General features: G+C 44.5%; 1 protein-coding gene across 4 annotated transcripts in view; it reads right to left on the reverse strand.

The window, feature by feature from the left end:
* Positions 1-674: 674 nt before the first annotated feature.
* The window catches only part of TMEM276 (transmembrane protein 276), a 55,210-nt gene continuing 28,236 nt past the window's right edge, over positions 675-27,648 (reverse strand). For 2 of the 4 annotated variants that reach the window (XM_085604564.1, XM_085604563.1), the window contains exon 3: positions 1,077-1,723. In XM_085604564.1, coding sequence (XP_085460690.1) covers positions 1,220-1,723 — 504 coding nt within the window. In that variant the 3' untranslated portion in view covers positions 1,077-1,219. Of the gene's footprint in view, positions 1,724-2,438; positions 2,546-27,648 lie in introns of all 4 variants that reach the window. The other 2 variants (XM_085604565.1, XM_085604566.1) reach the window with 2 other exon arrangements.

Here is a 27,648-nt window from a genome sequence, read left to right on the forward strand (position 1 = left end):
ATCACAGCTCCTGTTCCGAAAATAAAGAGCTTTGCTTCTCCTTAGAGTGAGATCTGCCCTACATCAAAAACCTAGATGTGTAAAACAAGATGAGGATTTAGTAGGGGTATCGTTTTACAAACGTGTTCCCAAAATCTGCAAAAATCCTAAACAAAGAAACTGAAAGATAATACAGCAGCAACAGCAGTGTGTAAACCGCAGTATACAAGTTAGAAGGGTAAATATGTATGTGAACTTACAACTGCACAGAGATGAGAAAGAGGAGAGATTCTGGAAGAGAGATCCCAAACATATTTATATTAGCCATACATGCAAATTGAGGAGAGAAGGGATCACAGTTGAGGAGCCTTGTAAATATTATGCAAAAGACACACAGATGATGGACGGAATGCAGAGCAAATCCAACATTCACCCCCAGTCAAGAGATCTGGGTTAAATCCATTGTTCTTTTGCTCACCTTGCCACCCCAGTTTAGACCTGGCCATGGCATGGCGAGCAAAAGAACGATGGATTTAACCCAGATCTCTTGACTGGGGGTGAATGTTTGATTTGCTCTGCATTCCGTCCATCATCTGTGTGTCTTTTGCTTGTAAATATTAGGGCCATGATAGAATACAGCGTGCATATACTGCAAACTATTGACTGAAACAGGATCAATTAGTATGAAGAGCAACCAATTTAAGAGAGGTTTATTTTTATCCACAATTTCTTCAACCCAAGCATTCACTTCAACTTGTAGACTACTCGGAATGGAATTTCGTTGTTCTATGTGTTTGGGACTTTCTTGGACCCATTTCCTATAAATCAAACCTGAAGTCTTTCTATCAGTCCCAGGCAGGCAACAAAACCTATCATCACTCATACAACTCTTCTGCACCACCTCTTTCTTCAGAGCACACAACCATGATGCAAATACAGATAGAGGCAAACAAAGTGTTAGCTCATAGAGGATGCTGCGGAGGTCAATTTGTGCTCACAATGCCCATATATAAACATATATGTTCCCTGCTGGATCCTTCCAGACATTAGCTATTCTCACAATAATACTGATAAACTTTACACTGAAATACTTCTATTTACAAGCTCTGCACAGGTCCATGATCACTGCTGAGTTGAGACATGATTATGAAGACCATTGGTCAACCGAGACATCAATGGTCTGGAATACACCGAAGCACCCATTTATCCTTGATTTCGGACAATGTCAATGGTTACACAACTAAACCAGGTCCAGGTGGAGCGTCCTGAAGGATTTCTGAAATGCCAACATTCCTATCAGCATGATGTAGTTCAACGCATCCTCTTTCCGTAGTAAGAGCAACCAATCATTCCTCATTGCAGAGATAAATCCAGCCGCGCTTATGGTAACACTGCCCAAGACCCCATAGAGGTTCCCAACAAGAACGGAGATGATCAGAATCCCAACTGAGACAGCCAAAGTCATGGAATGGGCCACCATGTGCCGGCTCTCTGGGGTGAAGTAATCGAAGAGTGTGGCCAGCAATAACCCGCATCCAAGGAAGAGATTGGCAGTGGAATGGTCGCCAGTCAGCCAGTGGAATCCAAAGGCAAGGAGCGGAAGGCCGATGACAGATGACATCCAAGCGCCAGACTCGATAAGACTCTCAAGGTTCAGCCCTAGAGGAACGAGGAGAAAGCCGGCTGCTCCCAGGGCTGAGGTGATGGCTTGCAGGAGGAATCCTGCCGCAGCCCCTCGATTGACCTACATGGGAAAGATAAGGAGAGAGTTGGGATCGATTGTAGGGTACCAGGCAACCCAGAAATATTTACAAATCACTTGAGTATAAAGTGACATTGCTCCTCTGGGCAGGCATGAAAAATATACTTTGGAGCTCAACGTCCACCAGGAACAAAAAATGCAACTATTCATCTCAATTTATGGACAAGGGAGACAGAAATATGTATTCTCTTCATTTGGATTAAGCAACAAGACTAGAAATACATGTCATTCACTCTTCACTTGTGAGCACAACAGTGTAACCTCAATATCCGTGCATACATCACCCTACATGCACATGCCAACAGAAGGACGTGGGTGCCATTTTGTTTTACTTTTCATTCACCGATCTCAGATGGCAGGCGCCAGAAGACAAAATACCAACGTGCTTTTGTGGAGGGCCGGCAGAAATTTGCCGCCTGCCCCCCGCCTCCCCCCCCAAAAAATAGAAGTTTAAAAAAGAATCTCAGGTGTGGGGTGGCAGCCAACGGAGGACCGGGCAAAGGGTGGGGGCGGGAGATACATTTAAGATGCCGTGGAAAAGAGCGTGCAACACTGGGGAGACACCAACATGCAGCACGGGGGACAGTGTGGGGCAGCACACGGGGATAGAAGCATGTAAGAGAGCACATGGGGAGCAAGGGAAGAAGCAAAAGAGGGAGAAAGCTGGAAAACACATGCACTCTGATGCTGTCCTTACCCAAAAAATGAAAAGAAGATCTGCAAAAGTGAGCAGTGGAAGAAAACAGGCCAGCCTGTCAAGTTGATGTTAAAGGTGCTATGCTGCAGGTGAGGGACAAACACAAGCTGGAAAAGGAAAGCCACAAAATAAGAAGCAATGAAATAAGAATACAAAAAGGCAACCAATGGTAAGCAATGAGTGGTTCCTAAGTCCGTATAGGTTCTTATTAAGTTCACCATAGGTCAAAAAGCTTGACCTGTCTGATCGGCTACAATGGATCGCCATTGGAGTAAAGTTCTACGTTCATGTCAAGCTTGGTGTAAATCCGTTTCAGCTGTTTGGGCTGTAGATGGAAGCAACATTTCTTATGGGAAGTGACGTATGAAGTACAAGGGGAACGAGAAGTAGGTCCGGTGTACAAGACGGAGTGAACGCCGAGTCCGGTTCTCCCCTCCGAGTCTCCAAAGCCGAACCAAACGTCATTAAGGTGAGCAAACCTCACACAATCTGAGGCTAACTTTAACTTTGATCTAATGGTAGCGGTTTGTACGTTAATACGCTCCTCCGTATGAGACACATGTTTGATTTGTTATTAACCTATACCGAGGATCTCGAGTAACGAGTGTTTCGTTTCATACTTACTATTGGAACTGAGTTGCAACAGCGAGCCATACTATTTAAGATTCACTACTTATTACCAAAAACAGAATCTATTATGAAATATCAATCGAGTGAAACAATACTGCAAGTTATAAACGATATACATAAAAGATATACATATAGATTGAGAGCTAACATGGCCATTGTTGTGTATTCTCGTTCCCCATGTACCCAAGAACACAGTACGAAAACACATATAGTAACAGATAAGGTTTATGATCACAGTTGGTATATTGGGAGTGATAATATTACCAGGTGACATTACAACATAGTAGTAGTCAGAATGCCTGTTATAATGATCCACTTTAGATCTTTATGTGTTCCAAGTTCTTTGGTGTCTGCTTTATGAGTTATGATTTTAACAAGTACTTACATTTCCTAATAGCATATTTGACGTGGTGTGAGACTCGGCAGATGGTTGAGTAGACACATAAACTATATGCTATAGGTAAGAAGAAAATTTTAAATTTGGTCACTGAATTTGGGTTGTGGTGCACTTGGGTGTACGGCGAATCCTTTTAAGATATGGTTTCATTAGTTTTTTACAGAGCCTTCAGATCCATCGCATAGATTGACACTGCGATTGATGATCAAGAGATTAAAGGCCTAAGTATTTTATTATGATTTAAGCACCTTATTAGCAGAGTGACTCTTCTATGATCCTGATGAATGCCTTGAACAATTCAGTCACCTGGGCAGAAACATGTTGATCACTAGATAGGGTATTTTTTTCAACCCTACATTCACTTGCATTTTAATATACTACTACTTAGGCAGGAAGAATAAAAGTGTTGCCCCTAGGTAGATCGTTTTTTAGTCACATTATTTCTTTTTTGCACTCTGCCCCTCCTTACCATTTCGAGTTGGTAGTACCAACACGTGCTGTGCACTCCTGCTCCTTCCCTCTTTGGGTAAAGTCGTAGCCCACACGGGGTACCTAGCGGTCCCCGTGTGCTGGAGGAACCCAATGATGAAGCATGTCACCCTCGGGTGAGTGAGGGTTTTCGTCCATAACATTGGTTATGCCCAACCCCGATTAGTGTACCGTTATTCACAAGTTTGAGCAGCGCTACCCTATATTTAGTGTGAGTACTATATACGTGGGAAGACATATAGGATAGAACTTTCTATCTAGTAGCGTAATTCTTCCTTTGACCCTCTCGTGTGAGATTACAAGTGATGTATGAACACACATCTTATTTCACCCCGCCTTTAAGTTTTCCTTCCGTGGATGGATCTGTATGAAGCTTTAGACCAAGGGACAGCAAACAGAGAGGAAAAAGCAAGGATAAAGAGTTACAATCAAGATGAGGGAGAGCTACCACGGTTCAAAACTGGATAATGACGTGTCCCGGCAGCCAGGGTCTAGTCATAAGAGGTAAACCTGACTGCTTAACCTAGGCCATACCATGCCCTGCAGAGAAATTATCTAAGAAATTAGTTTAAAAACAGGTGTAATAGGTTTGTGTGACATCTGTCTCAAATAACAGGCAAAAATGAGTGGCCAATATAACAGGTGAAGTTTGAAGCATCATCAAAGATGCACTGCTTGAATACCGTTTAATTGCTGAATCAAATTAATTCAATTAATCCTTTAAAAATGTTCATTCTCTTTTAGTAACTTCATATAAGCGTCCATTTGAAATTGTATCCAATACGTCAATACATATGATGTAGATTGCTGTTCATCAAAAAATATCTTAATAATTTTCCACTGTTAATCATGTATTTCAGTCAGCACAATGTATTTCTGAAAGGGTCCTTCATCAGGGGTAAACTTGAAGTTTCTTTTAGTGGAATTTTAGCCGTAAAATTAAAATATATGGACAAAACAAGAAGCCTTAAATATAATAACGAGTAAATCAAAGTTGGTACATGTTAAATCCACCCGCTCTTTCACTTGTACGGAGCCCTACCATTTAATTTGCTGTACACTGTAGTGATGCTGAGTCACAAATGAGTCACTATATAGTTGCATGGTGGAATAAACGTCTTCTACCATGAAACACAGCCACTTCCATCTATTTACTAACTTCAGATGAGTGGAAGTTGTTAAGTAAGGATGTCACCCTTTCTACAAAAGAAAGGATCCGAACTGATTTGTGAATGACAACTTTTTTTTTTTTAAATGAGTATTCTAAATAAGAACCAAAGCCTGTAACGACTCAGGAGTGATCACAAGCTCCTCGTCATACTCCAGCCCATACGTAAACTCCTCTTTACGCATTGGTCGAACTTCGAGCTTCGAGGTATTTAACGCATCCGATAAGTATCAGATATGTTGAATAACTCAACCCTCGCTCAATTGTAGCGGATCAAACCTTTCAAAATTTAACAGCGGGAAAATTCTGGTATTTACTGTATCATATGTGTTTTGGTGCTTTAAAACACCAAAATCGACGTTATTCCCCATAAACTCGTAACTGGTGTTATTTATGCACTTGATAAATAACATACCCTGTGGTATCATCAGCTGTCAGGAGTGATACATAACAACGTAGCTCGTAATAAGGGCATCATTATGGCGCTGACTCCAAAAATGCTCATATCCACAGCAGTGTGTACCATTCAGGACTTAACATTTATTAGGGACATTGACATGAAGTGAAGTGAATTAAAAAGAATTACAGTTTTCAAGGATTAATGGAACTAATTTGATTCAGGAATTGAGTTGTCAGCAAGCAGAGCATCTCTCTTGTTGAAACTATTTGTGCCACAAAACAGGAGCTCAAAAACCAATCAGTAAAACTGTTAATATTAATAATACAACGCGACATTGTAAAGCACTCTCCTGCCCCGCGCCCAGGGTCTTGGAGTGGTAGGTAAGTATGCCAAAAATATATAAATAGGGTCCTAAAAAAACAACGTGTTTTCCTTATGACTACAAAATCCAGTCTCTATTTCTGGTGATAGGACGATGGTGGACCCAGACCCCATGAGAGGTCCCACACAATACGAAGGAGCGGGCAGTGCAGGTGGTTAAGGTACAGTTTGCTGCTGAGTGTGATGGAAAAGGCGTAGAGATGGAGAGCCAGCGGGTTAGGGTGAAGGAGAAACACGAGAGAGAGAGAAGAGAGAGAGAAGAGAGAGAGAGAGAGAGAGAGAGAGACAAGGCCTGTGTAGTTGGGTTTCAAACGGAAATGCTAATGGTGAGACAGCAGAACCAGGGAGCAGGCGATGCAGTAGAGCTGTAGACAGAGGGGAGCACAGAGGGGAGTACAAGTATAAACAAAATAAAGAAAGAGCAGAAGAGAGGTTAACAGTGTGTTTATGTGTGTGCCCACGTGAAATAATGGGTGAACAACGCATTTAATATATTTAAAAAGTACTTTGTAAAACGTGGCAAACATAAACAGTAAGAATTATGCAAATATAAAATTTGTGATTTTACGCATTTGTTGTACTGAATTTATTATTTGGTTATCTCGTTATGAATGGAATTGAGGTTTCAGAATACACCCTCCTTTAGTAAACTCAGGCAGTTGGCATCGAAGAAGTGAAATCTGGAATCATTCCACCAATACTGTGCGCGTATGAGGCGCAAGTGGAATTATTTAAAACATTTCAGATCCATCTTTTCAAGATCTGTCATAACTATGAAAATCTATTACTCTTTATACAATGCTTCACCTGCCTAGTAATCCAACTGTCACCTCAACCCTACATGTTTACCTTAGTTTCCTCCTTAATGTTACTTCATTGTTAAGTGAGAAGTAATCTGGTGCCCAGGTAGCCAAGTCTATATAAATACCTGTAGTGCATAAAATAATAAAATATGACTCCACACAAGAAACAATATTGGAAGTGGATCTGATCGCAAGAATAAAATGCAGCTCCATGGAAATTACCTCATTTCTTTTACTCGATTTGCAATTATTAATGTGAATATTAACAATACATGGAGTAGTAGATTGAGCAAAGGACATGAGCCGAGGTGGCGAGGCGATCATTAAAAGAACAAGGAGTCACTCAGACTCAAGCTCTAGTACAGAAATGTGAAGTTTTTTTGCCTTCTTTGGCACTAGTGACTCTCGTAAGCTTAGCAGAGACTGTGCTGACTCCCATTTTACGCAAAAGCCTGGAGTTTGTTTCCTGGTAAAGACTAAACCAGAAAAAAAAATTGGTGTAAAATGAGTCTATCTAATTTTAGGTCTCTCCTACCAGACGGCACAAGTGAAAAGACCTATTTTCAGCTTAAAGCAGACTTAGAGCCGGCCCATTGCTCACAACTGGTTGGCTTTATTTCCACTCTCAATTTTTATTTTTTTATTTGTTGCCCTGTCTCATCTTTCTTGTCTCTTCTTGTATTTACCCCTTCCTTACAGCATGGCCTCATTACTTGTGCCTTTCAACTGATTAAGTTTCAAGCACTATTTTCCTTCTTTTTGTTTAAGCACTCCATGAGAGTGCATGTGTTTTCCAGCTGTCCCCCTTGGGTTCTTCACTTGGGCTTGTTTCTCTCTCTCACCTGTGTGGTTCTCCACCCCAATTCTATGTTGCTCGCTTTCAACCCCCTGCTATTTGTTGCTCTCTCTGTGCCACTTCCCAAGACCCAAGCCCTCCGTGATGCTTCTTCAACAACCCCACCTGCTTTACCTAAAAAACTTGCTTATTAACTACTTCTTTTCTTTTTATTTACCGATCCATCTCAGGGCGTACTGTGTCATAGGCTTTTATTTCTTTACCCATGCTGCACATCATCGGAGATGCCCTACAGAATGGCTAAAAACCATTGGCAAAGCCAACTGGTCTCAAAGGCACGAACTATTGGCTTTGCCATTGCTTGTTTACACCAACATGTGCTACTGGGAAGCAATCCCCGTGCTTTGCACCGTGCACAGAGTGCCAATGGTGCCAGCACTCAGGGTGAACTGGTGGCGCTAGCCGCATACGTCATCACCTGAAAACTCAAGGCAGTCTGAGGGTGAAAAGAATTACCTGCTTAAATCTTTATGTTTATTTAAGTGATTGATGTTGAAGACGAATTCAAAAACAATCTACTCATTTCATTAATTATATTTATTTTGACATTTCTCCTTTTGTACCAAGTCAAACTCGCTCGCGGTTGGCATCGAAAAAGTGAAATCTGGAATCAATCCACAGCATTAATTAAGGTGGAAAATGTTGTTGAAAAACAATTATTTTTCCCCTTGCTATATGTTCTCAATTTCGTTACCAGTCTTTAAATTTCCAAGAAGAGAGTTTTGTGCGTGGTACGAACGCCTCTTGGCACCTAACACACAAGTCAGAAAGTAGCTCCCAGTAGTTCCTATTTGTAACTTCCGGTTTCAAAGATTGACAGGGGCATATGGCCATTCCAATAGGTCCCGCCTATAAGACCTTTCAGATTGAAAAAATAATTGTAGTAATTATGTACAGCTTTATGGCTGCTGTGCTACAGAGCTAAAAAAACAGAACAAAAAGGTGCAATGACATGGCCACATTGTCATTTTGTGTATGCAAGCATTCAACACAGGCTTTTTTTTAATTGACCGAACTGAGAGGGATAGGTAAATAAAAAATATAAAAAATGAAGCGTGAAAATGCTGTTTTCAAACATAGGCCAAAAATAATCAGTTGAGCGGTATAGAGTTGGGGAGTGGTTGGGGGTGAAGTGACATGGGGGGCGAGGGATTACCAAAATGGGTACTTTGAGGTATCAAATTCCTCGTGTCATTAAACCCGACTTGATGCCCAAGTTGAATTCAATGTTACTTTTATGAAAAGGAACTTTTAGAAAGTTGCCCCTCTGTAGCCCAGTCTGTCCAGGTGCCTCACACGGTTGCTGACCACCAGACAGCTTTCTACCAGCCTGGGAAGTTCTGTGAACAACTCCCAGGCTAAGGAAAAATGGTAGCCTGCTACAGAGAGAGATGTCACCTCCCCTTTGCAGGAGGCCACTCAGGGTGTTGGCCCAAAGGCCGAGCTTCAAAGGCCAAGCTGGCTTTGGCGGCCAAATGGCGATTGTGAGGGGTTCAGGTAGACAGACTGGCAGCCGGTGCCCAAATCGGTTTTCCTGTGGGCATGTAGTCCTCTAGGGTGGGCTACCAATTTTTCTAATATGCAAGGAAGGTTTCAGACATCTTGGGAGTGGGCAGAATAGTGCAACATGGGATTGCTAGATGCCAAACATAGCTGGAAGTCGTCACAGGATGGGAGAGATCCAGGTAGACCATTGGCTGGTGACCGCATTATCCCAGGGCACTTTCTGAGTATAAATATGATACCCCAGGCACCCTGAAACTCAGATCATGATGGGACATGAGAAAGGACTGAAGGAGGGCTGCTCTGCTAACCCTGCACCTGGCAAGAGAGGCTGCACCGCCTGCGAGTCTGCAAATGTTGTACCTTGGGCTATAGAAGAGAGGACTGGGCCTGTTGCTCCTGGCTCAAGAAAAGACCCTCCTGAGCCCAAAACTAAAAAAGTGACTCCAAGGGTTAGTCAATTGACCCCATGGAACCAGCACCAGGGCCATCACAACTGAAGAAGCCCCATTCTGCAAGATAGTAGCCACATACCTGGAATTGTTAAGACCCACTGCTAGGCTTCTGAGCGATCGTTCCTCGGCGGCCAAAAGTTGCACCAGTCTGCTGGATCTGGAAATGTCTGAGACCAGATTAGTCACCCCCAAGGGACACGATCTTCCACCATAGGATACCGCTTGAACCACTGTGTATGGAGACAGGTAGCACAGCATCAGCTGGCCTTCTACTGGCTCCAAGATGACTTCGAGGGACCCCAGACTTCTATGTGCAAAGTCACCCTACCTCATCCGTGGACAGAGGAATAACCGCAAGGACACCACCGTTGACGGCACAGCACCCAGAGCATCTTCAGCATCCTGCATCCCCAGCATCAGGACCACTCCGTTATAGCCTATGGCAGTTTTGATGTAAAGCGTGGAACTGGACTTGAGACTGCTTTGGTGAGGAGTTAACTGCCCAAATGCTGCTTAGTGGACCTGCGGACCCTCTCCCTGCCAGACCTGGTCACCCTACTCGAGCCAGAGTATTTAAACACAACTCTTTCAAACTTTTCAAGTTTCTAAACTTTACAGTTAGAAACGCTTGTATGCGCTTTGGATTAATAGGCTGAGATTTATGTTTTACTTTAAAGGCTATGCCTTCTGAATCTTCCAGGGTATTTGGCTCCTCTTGGTGTCTACAAATTCATATAAATAGAATATATTTGTAAATTTGTGTCAGATTTCTTTCGTGTTGTGTGGCTTTCTTATTTTGTTGTTTGGTGCTTCTAAATGCTTTACACCAGTTTTTTTGTTTAAGCCCTGCTGCTCGAAGCCACAGCTACTCAGGGTTGAGCTAAAGGTTTTTGCAAACAAGCCTGACTGGACACGACCGTTTTGCAAATGTATTACTAGATAAGGTTGTACGACCATACCATAGAATACACCACAATCCTCACAACCTCTGCTCGCATTGAGGCACAGTCTCTCAATTCCTGCAGACACAGTACTACTTTACCTGTTCAATGACATGAGTATCATCACACTCTGGAGCTCTGGCGCCACGGTGGGAAACCACTGATGCCGATCTAGCTCCCTTCAGGATAAGAGGCGCTGAGCAACACACTTGGCAGACTTGTCGGGGGTTGCAGCTTAAGCCCAACATATTGGGGCCTTTGTCTTCAGCAATGGCCCAAGAGGTAATGTAGCAGCTTGTCTCAGGTGGGCAGCTAAGGTGGCAGTGGCAGTGGCAGTATTAGGGACTCTGGGTTGATGGTGGAAGGCCGGACTGCACGGTGACAACTTGGTGAATATTTAGTTGTGCAGCTCATGGTAGGAGCTGCAACGGGGGAGCGGGAACCCTGCAGACTCTGGGTCCGGTACAAATGGGTGACACCCATCCTGTGATCAAGCTGGGCTTCTCCTTCTCCTCCTTGACAGTCTCTACACTAGGGGTGGACGATAAATTCCACTCCTCCGGCAGAGTCCGCACAGTTTTAGCCACTTCATGTTATGCTTGTAATGTGGAGTTCCGGCCAAACTCCCTAAACTGCTGGTTGGCGGATTGTTTTCATGCGCACGGCTTGCCAATGGCAACTTAGTGCGCGAGAACTGCTGACATCCCACCACCGTTTTCGGGGCTCTAGGATGGCATCCCAGCAAGATTTTCTCAATGAGGGCAGTCACAATTGTTTGTGGTGAGAAAGCTGCTGCTTAAGTAGAAAATCTACTCAAGTGGCACCAAAGAAGCAGCGTCCTCTGCTGAGCCGCATGGTGCCGTTCATGCTGATTTTGCAAAGCAGAACAAGCACCCGGTGCAAAAAAATATCTGCCGGTGTACCCCATCTCGCAGAACACCGAGGAATCTCGTAGAGTTTTCATGTAACTCCGTGTTATTTCACAGATTGAAACTCTGTGAATTCCCCCCACCCCTACTCTACTCCTGCAGTACCAGTCACTCTTTTTTTTTTTTTTGTTTAAAACAATTTTTATTAGCACAAACAAAAAACAAAAGTACACCTTTCGTCATTACATAGCGTATCCGAGCAGTACCTCTGCTGGCATATTGGCAATTCCTGACATTTATTAAGACTATCATTCATGCACACCCCAGCCGCTATATCCACCACCCGCTGCCCCCCGCACGCACACCCACCCTTCATCAAGTCGCACCCCAAGTGAAGAGGATGTCTCAGCTTCCGTCGCTCAGCTCGGACTCTGAGTCCGCTACCGGGGGTTCACAGATATTGCCTCTAAATGCGTTCCACTTTCCCCAGATTCTTTGCCATCTCCTGGGGCAGCCTCTGTTCGCGCACACCACCCTCTCCGCCGTCATGGCACTATCCATGTCCCGGCCCCACCTCCCGTGTGAGGGGGCTGCCTGTGCCCCCAGTATTGCGCAATGAAACTCTTTGCTAATGCTAGTCCGACGGTCACCCAGGTTTGATCAGCCTGGTTAAGATCAGTAGTATCCCACACATATAGTAAACACATTCGGGGTTCTAGTGGGACAACATGACCGGTAACCCGTGATATCGTTGCCATGACCTCCCCCCAATATGCAGCAGGGCAGTCCCAGACAGTGTGGAAGAAAGTGCCCCGTAGTCCACAACCCCGCAGACAGAGCGGGGTAAGTGCCCTCCCCATTTTATGGAGTGTATTTCTAGTGTAGTATATCCGGTGCAGTATTTTAAGCTGCACCAGTTTTATTTTGGATGGGATGGCCACCTCTCGGGGAGACGCCAGCGCTTCAAACCATTCTAGTTCGTCCATGGGCCCCACTGCTGCCTCCCATTTTCTTTTGAGGATCTCCGTGGGGTCTTTTTGATGATTCACCAGTTTACGGTAGGTCAATGATATAGCTTTCTTGGTGAGGTGGTCTGTGAGCAGCCGGTCCTCCAGCGGGAAAGACTCTGGTAGGGTGGTCCCCATGGGTATAGCTTTCTGTAGTGCATGCTGTATTTGTAAGAATTTAAAGTGCTCGGTCCGGCTCATCTAATAGTCTGCTTGCAGCGTCTCAAACGGTATCACCCCACCCTTCCTCCAGAGGTCGCCGACCTTGGAGATGCCTATGCGATCCCACCCCTCAAATTCTATACGCAGATGACCTATACCAATCTTAGGGGAGATCCATAGCGGCGTCTGCTGCGTAATCACCCCCTCCCATCCCAACCTGCGCGGTGCCGTGCGCCAGATCTGTACTGTGTGCGCTGTGGGGCCTTGTAGCCTATTCGTCCCTGATTTAACATATAGGGCTTGGAGGACTCCGTGCAGTCCCAGCATCGCCCTGTCCATTCGCAAAGCGGGTTCATCTTGCGCTGCGTGTATCCATTGATTGACTATTATAAGTTGGGACGCCCAATAATATAAACGTATGTTGGGCAGCGAAATACCCCCATCATACCAACTCCGCATAAGTTTGCAGAGAGCTATTCTATGAGGTTTACCCTCCCACAGCAGATAACCCACCTCTGCGTTGCGTACCAGTCACTCTTCTTCCCTCTCTGAGTAGGCAGGTAGGCTTCTAGGAGCTCAGGAAGTCCCTCTGCTTCTACAGTAATTTGTAGACTTCATGTGATGTCTCCTGCCCCCAGGGAGAGTGGCTGTTATGCAGACACTTGCACTGGTCACACAGCAGTCCTGTAAGTACTCTGTGAAGCACCACCTTCCCTGGCCACAAAGAACTTGGAAATGGAACAAAGTGGGAGGTTTGGATCCCCCTTTTATAAACATTTTCCAGAGAGGGGATGTGGATCCACTGCCTCAGGATACAGAACCGGTTTGAGCCATTTCCATTCCTGCTACCTTACATGTACTACACACAGTACACCTACACACACCTACACACACGCCCACACACACTCACTCAATATGCACATGGAATGTCAGCTCAAGATTCTGGGTTTCAAATAGCAGAACTTTACACTAGAGGGATCAGTGGATCCCGCTCTCACTGACACAGTGGTAAAGGTCTGATCACACTATAAATTCCCAGAGTGCTGTCACCCCACTTCACGTGATGTACCCAAAGCAACAGCAGTAGCAGACTGTCAAATATAAGGGTATACTTGGAGGGCTCCTCCAGGTCACCGGACAGGTCCTGGACTACACACTGTCAGCACCCGCTAGATTAGCACAACCTCAGGGCCAAAATGAAACTCAGTAAACTAGCTTCACAAGCAGTAGAGAACTCAGAGTAGGGGCACACGATTGTATACCAGGCAGGGCACATTCAAGTCCGAAGGCCAATTAACTGCTTTTTCCAAACATAGATATTAAACTTATTATTCTTTTGTTTACTCCCAAAGCTTCAACTGTAGGAATGTTAGAGTTTTTGCGCATTTACAGCTTTGTGCATCATCAATAATGTACAGAATGTAGTTTTACTCTCCATTTCATATGTACACACCGATATTTTGCTATTGTCTTTGTGTTTTTCTGACTCTTGTCAACTTAGCCTAAATTTAGGCCTGGTAACCATCTTTTTTCAAAATGGATGCTTATCCCTGCACATTTCTCAGTTTGCTATTTTTGCAGCACACACTACAGCAGAGCCATGTTTATTTATTTCCATTGACACTGTTAATGATGAAATCTTCCTAGCCTGGCCACGATACATTATCTTTCCCAAGGACCTTCCACAAGCTCACTGTTCCCTATTCATTCATAAGAGCTTGCTGATGTTTCTGTAACCAGTTTGTCCTGCTATTTCCAGATGACATTTAACAGAGAGTGGGCAGAATCAATATTCATGCAGTGGGATCGTACTTAGGTGTCAAAGCAATATAATAATTACTTTGAACTCCTTAGCACACTAAAAAATTCAATTTACAAAGAAAATGACGGCAGTAGCAATAGTATGTCAACACAATTATATATACAGATCACAGTTGTATCGTCATTCTTTCATTCTTATTTGCAGAATCTTCATATGCGGTTTGTAAGCCAGATCGAAAGCCAACACGTGTTTCGTCACCTCAGTTTATATATACGCGTGTCTTTTTCAAGGCTTCACGGTCTTCAATTGCAATTATTATCGAGTGGTGATAATTCCAACCCGCACGGTCCTCCGGCATGGGGAAAATGTAAGTGGCAAGGTCCGAAATCACGACGCTCCCTCTTCAGGATACGCGTTAAATCACGTTCAAATTTCCTTTACTGGTCCAGAGCCCTCACGCCGTATCCTCGAGTACCATTAATTTTGTGTGCTAGGGAGTTAAAGGTACTAGAGCTGTAGCGTGGGCCGCAGGATTTGGGGAGGCAGGTGGTTCTCTCCACCTTTTAGCACCGTACCTACATAGATAGAGCAAAATATACTCAGTGAACATACCCTGTGGGCGCCGGTTCCCTATAAACAATACCACCACTTCTCTTTGCACCACAATATAACAATTAAGAAAACTGTGCCCTGATTTGCTGAGAGTGTAAATTATTGGATCATACCACGATGATTCTGCAGTTTTAGGGATTTAGTATGTGAAAAAGGGTACATAAACCCTAAACTTAGGAGTGGGCAAGAAGACATTCCTGAAGATTTGAATGCTGCTTCGGAAGCGGTGTGTTTCTCCATTCGTTTTATGTCCATTTGATTGGCACTGATCTGTGATGCTCGATTTGCTGAGAGCCTTCATGGCAATGGCTCCAAGCATTTGCATTCACTAATTCTGTGTCGCATCTTTTTAACTTTTGTAATAAATCCTTAAAATGTATTCGGCTTATCGAGAACTTAAGTATCGAGTGGGCCCTTACTTGACAGTATTTTTAATGCATTGGGAGGTGTCTTACCTCAGGGACAATTTGCCTCATGAAATGAAGGTTTAACACCGTCTTCAATTCGTCAACCTCTGGGCGGTAAATTTAAGGGGTGTAACATTTTCGTGGTTCCTGAAAGGAAGCAGCTGCGGATTCCAGCTATGACCAGGGTAACGCAAGATATTAAAATTGCATTCATATAGCGCTATAAAGCAAAACTACCAAAGGCCTCCACATCGAGACTTCCATTCCTAAAGCACCACAATACTTGCCAATGACCAGAAAAACAGATGTCAGACTTCTAGAGTCAAGAAATCTCTTGGCGGCTCTGTGCTGTAGCCGACACACAACTTACATTTGCCTCTGGAAAATGCCGTCAAGTTCCAGTTTATCTCACCAACAAAGATGCCTCATACAACCTTGTTTGCTCAGGGCCGAGCCAATATCACACCTTTTCCCTGTCCCTGCCCTGAAAGCAAACTCTAAACGGGGACAGAGGTCTGTCGACTAAGTCACTGAAATGGGGAACTAGTGTTCTTTTGACCCTTCACACCGTTGGATATGTATGGAAGCAAAAGAAGCAAGTCTGGGCGTTTCAAAGACATTATTGGGCACCAGAAAAGAGAGTGGCCATAGGGCATATATGACATGATTTTACTGAGATACAAATTATGGATAGAACGAATTTCATTAATAAGAGCCTCTAGCTGTAGACCATTGAGAGGAGGTAACCACAGTAAAATAGTAGGCAGGGTTGTTCTGTAAGAGGTTGGATATACAACTGAAGGCTTGCAAGATACAGCTCCAAACGTTTGCCAGTGAAACTGAAGGTGGACTAAGAGAGAGGAGAAAAACTATTTTTCTGTTATCAAGGCCAGCAAATCAGACATTGACCGAGAGCAACAGAGGAAAAACAAACAGCGGAAAGAAGGAGGAATAAAAAGATGGTAAACAGAGACAAAGGGAGAAAGCAGGAACGAAGCAAGCAAGAGAGATAAAGAGGCAGAACGTGTCTGGCAGATGGTTAAAGAGAACTGAGGTGGATTCTAGACTACACAACCTTGGTATTCATCGCGCTGACATTTAATAACACCGGTCATGCGGTTCTGAGCAGCCCTTTGGGCACCAGCGCTCAATCTTTTACAAACGAAGCACTGGTTAGGAGCTACATAAATTCAATAAATGCGGACGTGTGCATCATAATAAAAATATATTGTGGGAACAAAGAGTAAAGGCTTTTGTTAAGTATATTATTTGGATGTTTCTCCTCTGCATTTCTAATGACCTTGTAGATGGCCTGCACCACTGCTTTTCGGCTTGTTTCCATATTCAAGACTCGCAGGATCTCCCCAATCAAATCAACAAATTGATTGAACATGGCAGACCACAGATCAGCAGCTTGAAAGGGCGCTGTTCAAGGAATTGGCAGAGGGTTTAATGTCCTTCGGCATTTTACAAATGCTCAGTACCTGCAGGGTTGGAGAGGACAGCAGGAACCACTTGGAAGCATGCTTAGAGACTGGGGAAAAGCGAGGGGGACTTCAGAGGGGGTGCGGAGGGGCAGGTTCTTACTGGTTACCCATTACAGGTTAAATAACTCTTATTTGTCGGTCTGATGACCGCACGCTATCAGAACAGTGACACACTTTAAACAAGCATTTGCAATGCAACAGGTCTCGTATTTGCGAGAGTTTAAGCTATTGGCATTGTAAAAGATAATGCCAATAGCTTAAACTCTCTCAAAAGCGAGACCTATTGCATTGCAAATGCAATTTTTGGAAAGCGCCCCATGCCGATTTCATTGCAAAGAAGTAGCCACGATTGTCGCGGGCTGCTTTGAAAGTGAAAGCGCACATGGCGCTCTGAATGTTGCAGGATTGGAGTGTGGGAGGAACTTCAAGTCCATACTTGAATACAGCATGCCTTGCAGAGCAACGCATGCGCTGCCCAGAATCGACCTAAAAAGCGCTTCATTTGTGCTTTCCTGTTTCTGATATATATAGATTTACACAGTTCATTTATAGACATTTAAAATCTGTTGTGCGCTCGAAAAATAGCATCATACAGCCATTCCTCTCACATGGGTAACCAGCAGGAATGTCACATACATCTTCTGTGAGAATTTGGCCTGGTATATGATGTTCACTAGTTAAAGTGACCACCTTGTACCATGCCAAGCAACCCTTATGGTGTGGTTGTAAGTCAACCTTTTTCGGACTAGCTGCCCTAGTGGTAGCGTAGGCTAAGCAGTCTTTGAGGCTAAACTCGTGAAACGTGTTAAGCAAGCTGTTTTACCAAAGGCAACCCCCTTTTATACCAATGAAAGGACACCACACAGATATATATTGAAAATATATATGTATTTATTTCTCAAAGTATCCCCTAGACTCTTTATGAGCACAGGAGCACAAATCGTTAAACAAGAATACGTTAGAATACACAGAAGTTGCACTTTATATGGATAGGCCCTGGTGGCCACTCAAACCATATACTAAAATAGTGGTATAAGTACCACGAACAGAAAAGGGAAAAGGCCTAGGGCCTCTAGAATCGCTGGGCCTACAAGGAGCTAACTTCAGTTAGTGACCAGGAGGTCCACGGGTTGCGTGTGCAGAGCAAATAGTCACACGCGAGCTCCCATAGGTTTTCAATGGGTGCGTAAAAGTTACAAAGTTACTGCAAAAAGGATCTTCCGGATGGACTATGAACTCAAGATTGGAAACACAGACACTAGAGATGATACTCTACACTTGGGCACCGGAGTGCCAGCTTTACCTCACCCACAGGAAGCGGGTGCATAGGTCTTGAAGTGCGTCGGGTTTCTTCTATCTGTTCAATGGAGCCTGAAGACAAAGATGCTGCAGGCGATCGGTCCGGAAGAGATGCGGTGGATCCAAGAGTGGATCGGAGTTGTAGAAGACCTGTAAGCAGAGGGGACAGTGTTCACAGTCACTAGCCAGTGACCAGCGTGGCACCAGGTGGGTACCAGGCGATGTCGGTGCAAACAGGAAGAAAGGTGTAGCTTGTCTCTGCAGCCACGTGGTCCCTGAAGGTCGACGACGTCCAGGAGTCGGTTCACGAGCTGTCCCACGCAGGCTCTCGCTGTCGGCGGTGTCGGCGACTTGATCGAAGCAAACAAGCCTTGGCAAAAGCAATTGTTGTGGAAAACGAAATAAGCTGATGGTTCTGACCAGCAAGGTCAGAGGGGCTGCTCCTTTGGAGGGGAGCAAGGGCCAGTCTGGAGCAACCAGACCAGCGGTGTAGTTCTTGAAGTTCGTCGCCAAGATGGCCACTAGCCAGCGGGCCAGCAACCGGTTAGGCGCGTCGAGTGGCAAAATGCAGAAGGGCCCCACGCAGATCGTGGAGATGCTGGAGGGCTCACCTTTGGTGCAGATGCTGCTCGGGTGTTGGGCTTCTCAGATCCCAAAGCACAACGTGGAGGGAGCCTCGGTTGTTGCGCTTGCAGCTTGTCGTGGTCTTTTCAAGATGGCTGGCTCCACGTGTCTCGGTGCCTCCACGGGTTCCTTCTTTTCAGGGACTGTGGATCGGGCGGTGAGAGGTCTGGAGGTCCAGGTCTTGTCAGTCTCTGGGCTCGGGCTCCGGCGGGAGGCGGCGGCAAAGCAGACGTTGATTCGCTGGATGGTGCTTGCGTTAGCAAGGTGGTCACTCCCTGACCACAGGGGAGATTGGCTTCAGTCCTCTGTGCGGCAGAGCGTCGAAGTTCCCGTCTTCTTCTTGTAGTTAAGTTGATTCCAGGATGTCTGAAGTCTTAGGACACAGCTCCTACCTTTAAGCGGATTCTAGGGGCCGGACTACCTGCTAGGTCCCTCCCTAAGGGTGGGACCAGGAAGGGGGGTGGTTACACCCCCAATCCTTTGTCCAGCTCGCCCCAGGCCCGGGACTGGTGTGCCCCAGGACCGGATTGAACTGGCATATGCACCGAGGCTCCTTGTGAGCCTCAGGCATGTCTGGTTTCTTTCAAGCCCTACCTGACCAATACACAAAATCCTGTCTGGGGTGGTGCACGCACCTCCCCTGGCAGGAAACCCTTTGTCCACACCTCCCAAGCTGGAAGGACTCCCAGCAGCAGGAGGGCAGACTTGTGTCTGTGGTGGCAGCATCCATTTTGTGGAGCTGAGGCTATGTCTGATTTTACCCGGGTTTCAGGTACTGTACATGTCGTGTCCCTCTAGAAGGGTGGAATGCTAACCCCGTCGCCAGAATTGGCGAGGGGTTAGTATTCCAATTCGTATGACACCTTACTCGACATGTTTTGATAAAGCCAAACCAAAGTTAGCATTTAACCGCGAGGTTCATAATGCACTTAAGAGTATATGGTATGACGATATCTGGAAACAGTAGAAGGAAGTTGTTCCGACCACTGCAGACAGGCTCAGCTCATGCCAGAGCACCATCTCACATGGAACCAAGCATTCTGCCTTCAGGATTGTCAAGGCCTGCCATAGGAGTGACTTATAGGTTAACATGTGTCCCACTTAAGGTTAGGTATAGGTATACTACACCTAAGTAAGAGGTGGTTACACCAACTTACCCCAGCTGAGTGATCAGCCAGTTGTGTCAAATTTGTTAGGCCAAGCCTGGGGTGGCATAATACATGCTTCAGCCCCTGGCAAGCCTTAGATACACCAATGCCCTGGGTACCTAGTGTACACTGGTACAGGGGCTCACAGGGTGATCCACTTCCAATTGGTTATGCACCTAGGGTGCATAGTGTAAATTTAGTAGAGAGAACAGCAGGCTGGGGGTCTGATTGGCAGGCCCACAGCCTCAATATGTCAAGTGAAGCAAAAAGTGAAGCAAAAAGCAAACATTTGGGGTGACCATAGGATAGCAGACCCTACTCTCCTACATCTTCTCACTTTGTAGTCGGAGAAAGAAAAAGTAAACACCAAGCTCCCTTGGAAGACACACCCTCACACTTGCCCTCTAGCTTTGAATGCACAGTAAATGTGACAAGAGAAGAACAAAATTAAAAGGCCGGTTTACAGAAAGCAAGCACTTGTGGAAGAATACGGTAAATAGGCTATGCTTCACAGGAGGAAAGAAACTCAAGCTGGAAAGAACTCAAGCTGGACAGCCTAAACAAAAAAAAAAGCCAGCAAGCAAATCTTAGTTAGAAAACAGAAAGGCAATTGTAAGCAATGGGTGGAGTGCATTCCCAGGTAACAACTGTAATCTCTGATAAGTTTTGACCTAAAAAAGTACCTCAATCATATTGACGCAATTCCATAGAGCCCGGACTGCGCTGAGAGAACTATTGGGTGAGGAATATCTCGAACTGCCGGAGCTACTAGCTTTAACGCACATTATACGCGCACCATCCCCAAAGCGTATGGTGGCCAACCTTTACAACATATCCATGGCATACAGGGCGAATCATCATACAAAGTCTCGTTTAGCTTGGCAGAGAGATTTGAGTATAGAAATAACGGACGCAATGTGGGCCTACTGCTGCACCAGTACCAAGAGGATCTCACTCAATGGCAGGTACAGACTGATACATTTTAAATACTTAAACCGAGTATATTATACGCCGGCGAGGATGCATAGATACGGACTAAGGGATAACATGTTGTGTAATAGATACCATGCTCCCTTGCCGACTTCCTGCATCTGGCATGGACTTGCCCTGGCATTGCGGCCTTCTGGGTCTTAGTATTTGGTGAATTAGGCAAAATAATTAAGCAAGCCTTAGAGTCTGACCCAGTAGTGGCACTTTTCAGTTATTCTAAACCTATTCCCAAAGGGGTCCGTCACCTGGTAGATATGGGTTTGCTGATGGCGAAACGCAGGGTAGCCATCAACTGGTCTCGAGCTCCGCTCTCTACGATCACGCAATGGAAGAATGACATGGCATTTTGCAGCACGCAAACGGAACTTTTAAGCGAGCTACTTCACCCACGTAACAGGCCCACTACAGCAGGTGGGGAAAACGTATCTTCTGATTAATCACAGTATTAGTAAGCTTATAGAGTTGGTGTCACTATCTTCCACATTACATGGGGGTTTGTATGGTCTCCCTGCACATCAGGATTTACGAGAGCTGTAATAGCAGAACTGTGTACAGGTATATGTGTGTTCAAGTGATAAGGCTATGTCCAAATCGGTGGTTCTGGACCTCTGTAATGTTGTCATTTGTCGACACCGATCGCCTGCTAACGTGGAGAACTTTGTGTAATGTATCATTGCATTGCTGAGTCTCACTGTTGTTTGTTTTAAGAAAATCAATAAAATAAATTAAAAAAAAAAAAGTACCTCAATCCGAGTGAAGGCTTTGGATGGATAGTGACTTCAAAAAACCCAAAATGAAACAATCAGTACTTGGTACATGGAAGGGTCAAACAAAGAGAAAGTTTAACTGCATTTGCTGACTAATCAGGAGCCAGCATATAAGTGTGACAGTGAATCCAACACCTGGTATGCAATGAGCAGGCTCCAAGCTCCATATATGTAGACAACATTTCTACAAGTCAACAGTGCATGCACTGCCTCAGGCGAGACCTAGAAAAAGAGAAACTAACACATGCATGGATCAACGCTACAAAATCCTTACAGTCATTCAACAAATGTCATTTCCATACACTTGCACACAAAAGGTTGGCCAACTTTTAATGAGATGACGAATTGACTTCACAAAGACCCACCAACCGGTCTTGGAAAATAATCAATTAACTTCAAATTAAAGTCCACACAGGACAGCTGGCATAAAAGGGGCAGTATGTACAGAAGTGGCAGCAACCTTGAATGGTAAATGGTAGACAGTGAAAATAAAGAGAAGCAGATACCCTAAACGATTAGCAGAAACCACAACTGGAGCACAAACCACACATGACATACAGCAGACACTACAAACGGAGGGGGAGGGGCGTGGTGGGCAACAGCAGAGAGCAAACACACGGAGCAGAGAGCAGTCAAATAAAAAGGACGAATCCTTCGGTGACCTGTACCAGCTAAACCTCTGTTCCCTCTCTCACCACAAAGCACTTCATGGCACTCTAGGAGCGACATTAAATACATATCTTAACTGCAAAAAAATCCTACTTTTTAGAATTGAATAAACTCTGGGCGGCCTAAACATTTATTAAAGTTATGTCCCTTTAATGTCAGCCCCTGAAAATGTTTCTTTGTATCCGCGAGTCAACCCAGACCCAGGAGCTGAAAACAAAAACCTCCAGCATACAACCTGCAAAGAAAATAAAGAAATATACACACATGCATGGAAGCAAACTCGGGTACAATTCGGTGACCATGACACACTAAGCAATGGTTCTCATTCACAAATGCACTGTATATTTAGATATTTTAGATAAGGAAACATTGCACAACAGTGTACCGGAGTGATTGCGCATGCTACAGAAGGACAAAAAGGCCAATAAAAAAAACCCACTAAGGACCCAAGCCAGCTCAGACCTTGTTAATAATTGAAGTGTCAGAACAATAGTATTTGCGTGATCGATATACTGCAAATAATTGGACAGTGAGCGAACTGTGACCCAATTAACAGCCGCAGCAGTTGTTTTTTGGTTTTGTTTAACCCTACCCGATACATTAAGCCCATCTACTCTGGGCCACAGCCATGGGGGAGGGAGTGGTGAGACTTTGAGGTTTCACCCCTGACAAACACTGTATTGTGGCACTGGTTTCTAAAGCTATTTATTGCTCATGATGTTTGTTACAACGGAAGTTTCTCATTACTAGATGGCCGAATGTACAGATAGGTAAATTTGCCCCTACGTAATTTAATGCTGCACCTTGCAGTATTGCCACTGGGTGAAATTACCATTTCATATTTCAGAGGGCAGAATAAGCCACAAGTGCATGATATCTGACATCTATTCCCCAAACACAAACGTCACCGGAAATTACCCAACAAAATCTGCAAAGAGTGCGGTATTACAGCAATACCGGAACTTGGAGCAAACACTGGGTTCAATTCCTTTGTGTTTCGGTACAAATCGCTGCATGGGATTTCTATACTTTAGGGAGGGGGGGGGGGGCGAACAAAGCGCTGGAAACAAGGGTTAATTTGCTGTGCACACTCACAATATTAGCCTTTATCGAGTAACAGTCAAGGTCAGTCACATCCAGGTTTTTTAATGTTCTCTTTTGTGGCCCAACTTCCCCAAACCATAAAAGTCAGTCCTGCCCCCAGAATGTCAATAACAGGCCCTCTGACATGGGGTGGCAAAGTGAGCTAAAGAATGATGATGGATTCAACCCAGATCTGTGGCTGGGAGTGAGTGTTTGAAAAGTTTCAGCGCTCCGTCCATCATCTCGAAGCATTGTGGCATCTAGCAGGTTTCCTCGTTAGTAGCCACTGCAAGGAAAAAACAAGAGTTTAAGCTATTGGCATTGTAAATGGCCATGCTTTTCATCCATGTTTTAAAAACCAAAACATAAATAAAAGGCATTGTCATTTACAATGTCAATAGTTCAAACTCGTGTAAATGCGAGACCTCCTGCATTGCAGATGCTTCTTTGATTTGGAGTGGAGGCATAACATTTTTTATTTAAAGTGCGGCGCCCGTGTTATTAATATGAAGTGGGTGCTGTGCTGCAGAATAAAGTTTCATAAAGTTTATACTTTAGCACGGCACCAGATTTGTATTATCAGTACAGATGCCGTGCTTTATTGACTGTGTTGATAACATGAAAGAGTGCGCCGTGCTGAAGTACAAACTTTATAAAAGCACGGCGCCTGCATTCATATTATCAACACGGATGGCCGTGCTTTATTTAAGTGTGGCGAAACAAAAGTTACCCAAGCACTGACGAGCGGTGGCGACAGCGGAAAGTTACAATTTAAAAAAAAAAAAGAGAAAAAGAGTTCTCCCACACAACAACTGAAGACTCAAAGCATAAGTAAAATGTACTTTACCGGTGTGCCTCTGTCTTCAAGGGAAGTGACATATCGGAAAAGACAATGAATTAGGAGGTAGCAAAGAAGGAGGACTGTGGAGTGAACCAATTCGAAAGTAGCAGACGGGGAAAAGTCAGATTCTGGACTACAGCAGGTCTTGCAGACAGCGCATGCGCGCTGTAGCCGACTAAAATCTGCCTCTTTAGGTCTGGTTAGAGAAAGCTTCAGCTATTTTACAGACCTTATATCATTACAATATAGGGCAATAGGTCTGAATTTTACTGGATGCTTTTCTCCTGGTCAAAGGAGGAAGAATATGAACACAGAAAAGGGGCTGGAATGGCGAACCACATGTGATAATGGATCTGGTCTTTCCAGGTTCTGTGTTTTAGTCCCTATTCTAGGCCTGAGATACTAATTCAAAATGGTAACTCTGACCACAGAACGTCCTGCTTCAGTTAGGCCCATCTCAGAATCTGCCCCTTAGAGTTTGGGACTGGTATGGTCTCATTGCGTGAGCCACTGAGAATACAGAAGTCTCCCGAACTGTGATCAGGGGGCTCCACTCTGGTTCAGAAGACCCCACAGAACACACTAATGTTGAACAAAAAGAGAGAAGGTGCAATTGAAATCGGCTCCTCCAACCACCCTTTAAACATGGTGGCGGCATTATAAAAGAAACAAAACCACAAAAAATAGGGAACTTGAAATTGGATAAACATACTGCTGTGGCCCACAGCTAAACTCAGAGATTATATGAAAGACTGATAAATTCTATAAAACAGAACCCTTACTAGAAGTGTTAAGGACAGAGTTTTGTGTTTGCTCAAAGAATGTTTACTAACACGCTGCAGAAAAAAAGGGTAGAGTTCATAGCAATGACTTGCTATATAAAGGTAGCTTTCAATGTAGCATGAAATCAAAGACAGGCTACCTAAAATGTAGCTTCATATCCTATGGAGAATGCTATTTACTGAAACTGTACATACCATCACATAGATCAGCTTTGAGTAGCAGGATATTTCCAATAAATTCAATGTGTTTCAGAACTGTCAGACATGTCACTAAGAAAGGCCAAAATGCTAGATTTGATCCATCTGGACAACTTTGAATAAATGCTGCCCGTAGTACAACAGGTCTTCGTAGGACAATAGGACTGAAACTTTTAAATCAAACCAGAAAAGCATAAGGCATCAGAGCAAAGAACTACTGAAGGAAGCTTCAAGAAAATGAACACAGAGGATTGAGAATTATTCAATTAAACATTCCAAATAGCAATAGGGGAGTCAAAGATCCCTGCCTGAAGGCATTTATGACACGCTGGCAGAAGAAGCAACTTAAGTTTGGAGTATGAAGACATGCATGTTTACATGCCAGGGTCCAACCGATTGAAAGAGGTTTAGCGCAAGAAGGCGGTGCAAAACCTAAAGAGTGCATCATTGCTGATGGGCCAGTATACAGAATGGCTATCTGGGCAATAATTCGAAAAACTGGGCCGAACTTATTATTTTTTAAATACCCAGCAGGGTATTTCTGGTTCACTTCTCTTACATGGCGCTTCCACCACTAAGTGGCTACTGGTGTGCCTACAGGAACATTAAAGGAGTGAGTAAACAGAGGAGTCTTGCAGTGGGTTGGGGCCCGTCAACAGGCGGAGCACATGAAATACACAGTTGGATCACTTCACTAAAGGCCATTATGGACACTTTCTCCAGTTCTGAACGTTTCATCTACAAATCACTGATTTTAGGTATGCAAGTCGAATAAAATCAGTGGAAACAAAACAAAACAAGACCACAGCACGCAGAATGCATACATTAGGCTATCACACCAAAGTCCAGGAGTGGAAACAGTGTCCTTATTGACCTACAGGGGGGTGTTCACCCTAAAAATACATGATCTACAAATTGGATGTTGACCATGACAGATACACTCATACTCTCCTGAACCTCAAGGAATCAGGTTTGAGGCAAGGATGCAGTTGGTGAGAGTTTTAGAGCAAAAAACCTCAGTAATAAATAATATAACTATCTACACACAAAACGGGCACTGCTCAACTGGGGGACTGACAGGAGGAATTAAGAGGGCATGTGTGTAGTGTGAAGGTCGCATGGTGTTGTTTTGTCAGAAACCAGAGTAATACCTTCGTGCAGGGCGTGCGTGTTGTCTGACTTCTGTAAACCAAAGATAAAGCGAGCTGCGTAGTTTTGGGCACATTGAAACTTGCTCTCAATTTTGGGGGTGAACATGTATATACTGTTACAGTAGCCAAGTACGGGCACGGTAACTGCCAATATAAGTTTCATCCCAAGGCATCGATACGGGGGAGGGGGAGGTGATGGGTAGGCACAACGGAGAGATTTTCTTCGAAGGTGACTTTCAAATTGCCAACTTGGTGCCCATTGGCTACTTGAGCGGCCAGTGCCTGGGGCCACTGTCAGTCTGCAGTGATGTAATGCCCATTAGCTCTATCAATTAGTTTGAGCTATATCTGAATGGCATTGGCATGCATATGGAAGACACGCTCAGATCAACAGTGAATTTAGTCATGTGAAGCTATAAATAATTATAATTCATGAGAATGGTCTGCCCACGACGTGCAATGTAGAGTCAAGAGCAGATCACTAGCCCAGAGGCGAGGATTGGACAGGCACAGAGAATGCGTACTTATTGTTCAACGACACTTTTTATTTTATTGGAAGCATTTCAGAAGTGCAAACCTGTCCCCAGAGAGCAGTGAAGTGCTGTCATTGCAGGGAGATACATAGGCAACAATTTACCATGGATATGATATGAGTAAGTATTTGTGTAGCGCAACTGTCAAGAGAGCATCCTGGCGCTGTGCTAAACTACTACAGGTTCCTAGGATCCTAAGGATAGGCTAGTGGAATTAAATTAACGAGCTACAGAGAGAGTCTGCAGGTCGGAAGAGCCAAGTTCTGTTTTGAAAGTTGCTCCAGATCCAATGGACCTGAGGCAGGTTCCATGCTTTAGAGCCTAAAACTGCAAATGACTTTCCAAGTCGAGATTTCAGATGGAACTAGGGTGGTTTCTGAAAGTTCTCAGACAATGATCTTAGGGTTCGTCGGGGCAGGTCGTGGCAGAGCCGGTCATTAAGGTATTTAGGTCCAGATTGTTTAAAAGCTCTATAAACAAACAGAAGTATTTTTAAAAGGACTTTTTATGAATTGGAAGCCAGTGCAGCCTAGCATCTCCCGGCTCATTAATCTGGGCTAGCGTCACCGGGATCTGCTTTCTGGCCATTGCGGAGTGCCGCCTACTGCTAGAGCGCCGGGACACCTCTGTCGAGGTAGCTGTTCGCGCTTTATAAATGTTGGTATTGTGAGAATTGGCAATTTTCTGAATCCGCTGCTAGAGAATGGCACGCAAGATGGTTTGCAAATGCAGCGGATGAGTCGAATAGTATCAGCACAGCATTATTTCCTGTGCCCAGGGTCATTTTGATTGTTTC

The sequence above is a fragment of the Triturus cristatus genome, chromosome 5_1 (assembly GCF_964204655.1).
Source record: "Triturus cristatus chromosome 5_1, aTriCri1.1, whole genome shotgun sequence".
In the NCBI taxonomy this organism is placed as follows: domain Eukaryota; kingdom Metazoa; phylum Chordata; class Amphibia; order Caudata; family Salamandridae; genus Triturus; species Triturus cristatus.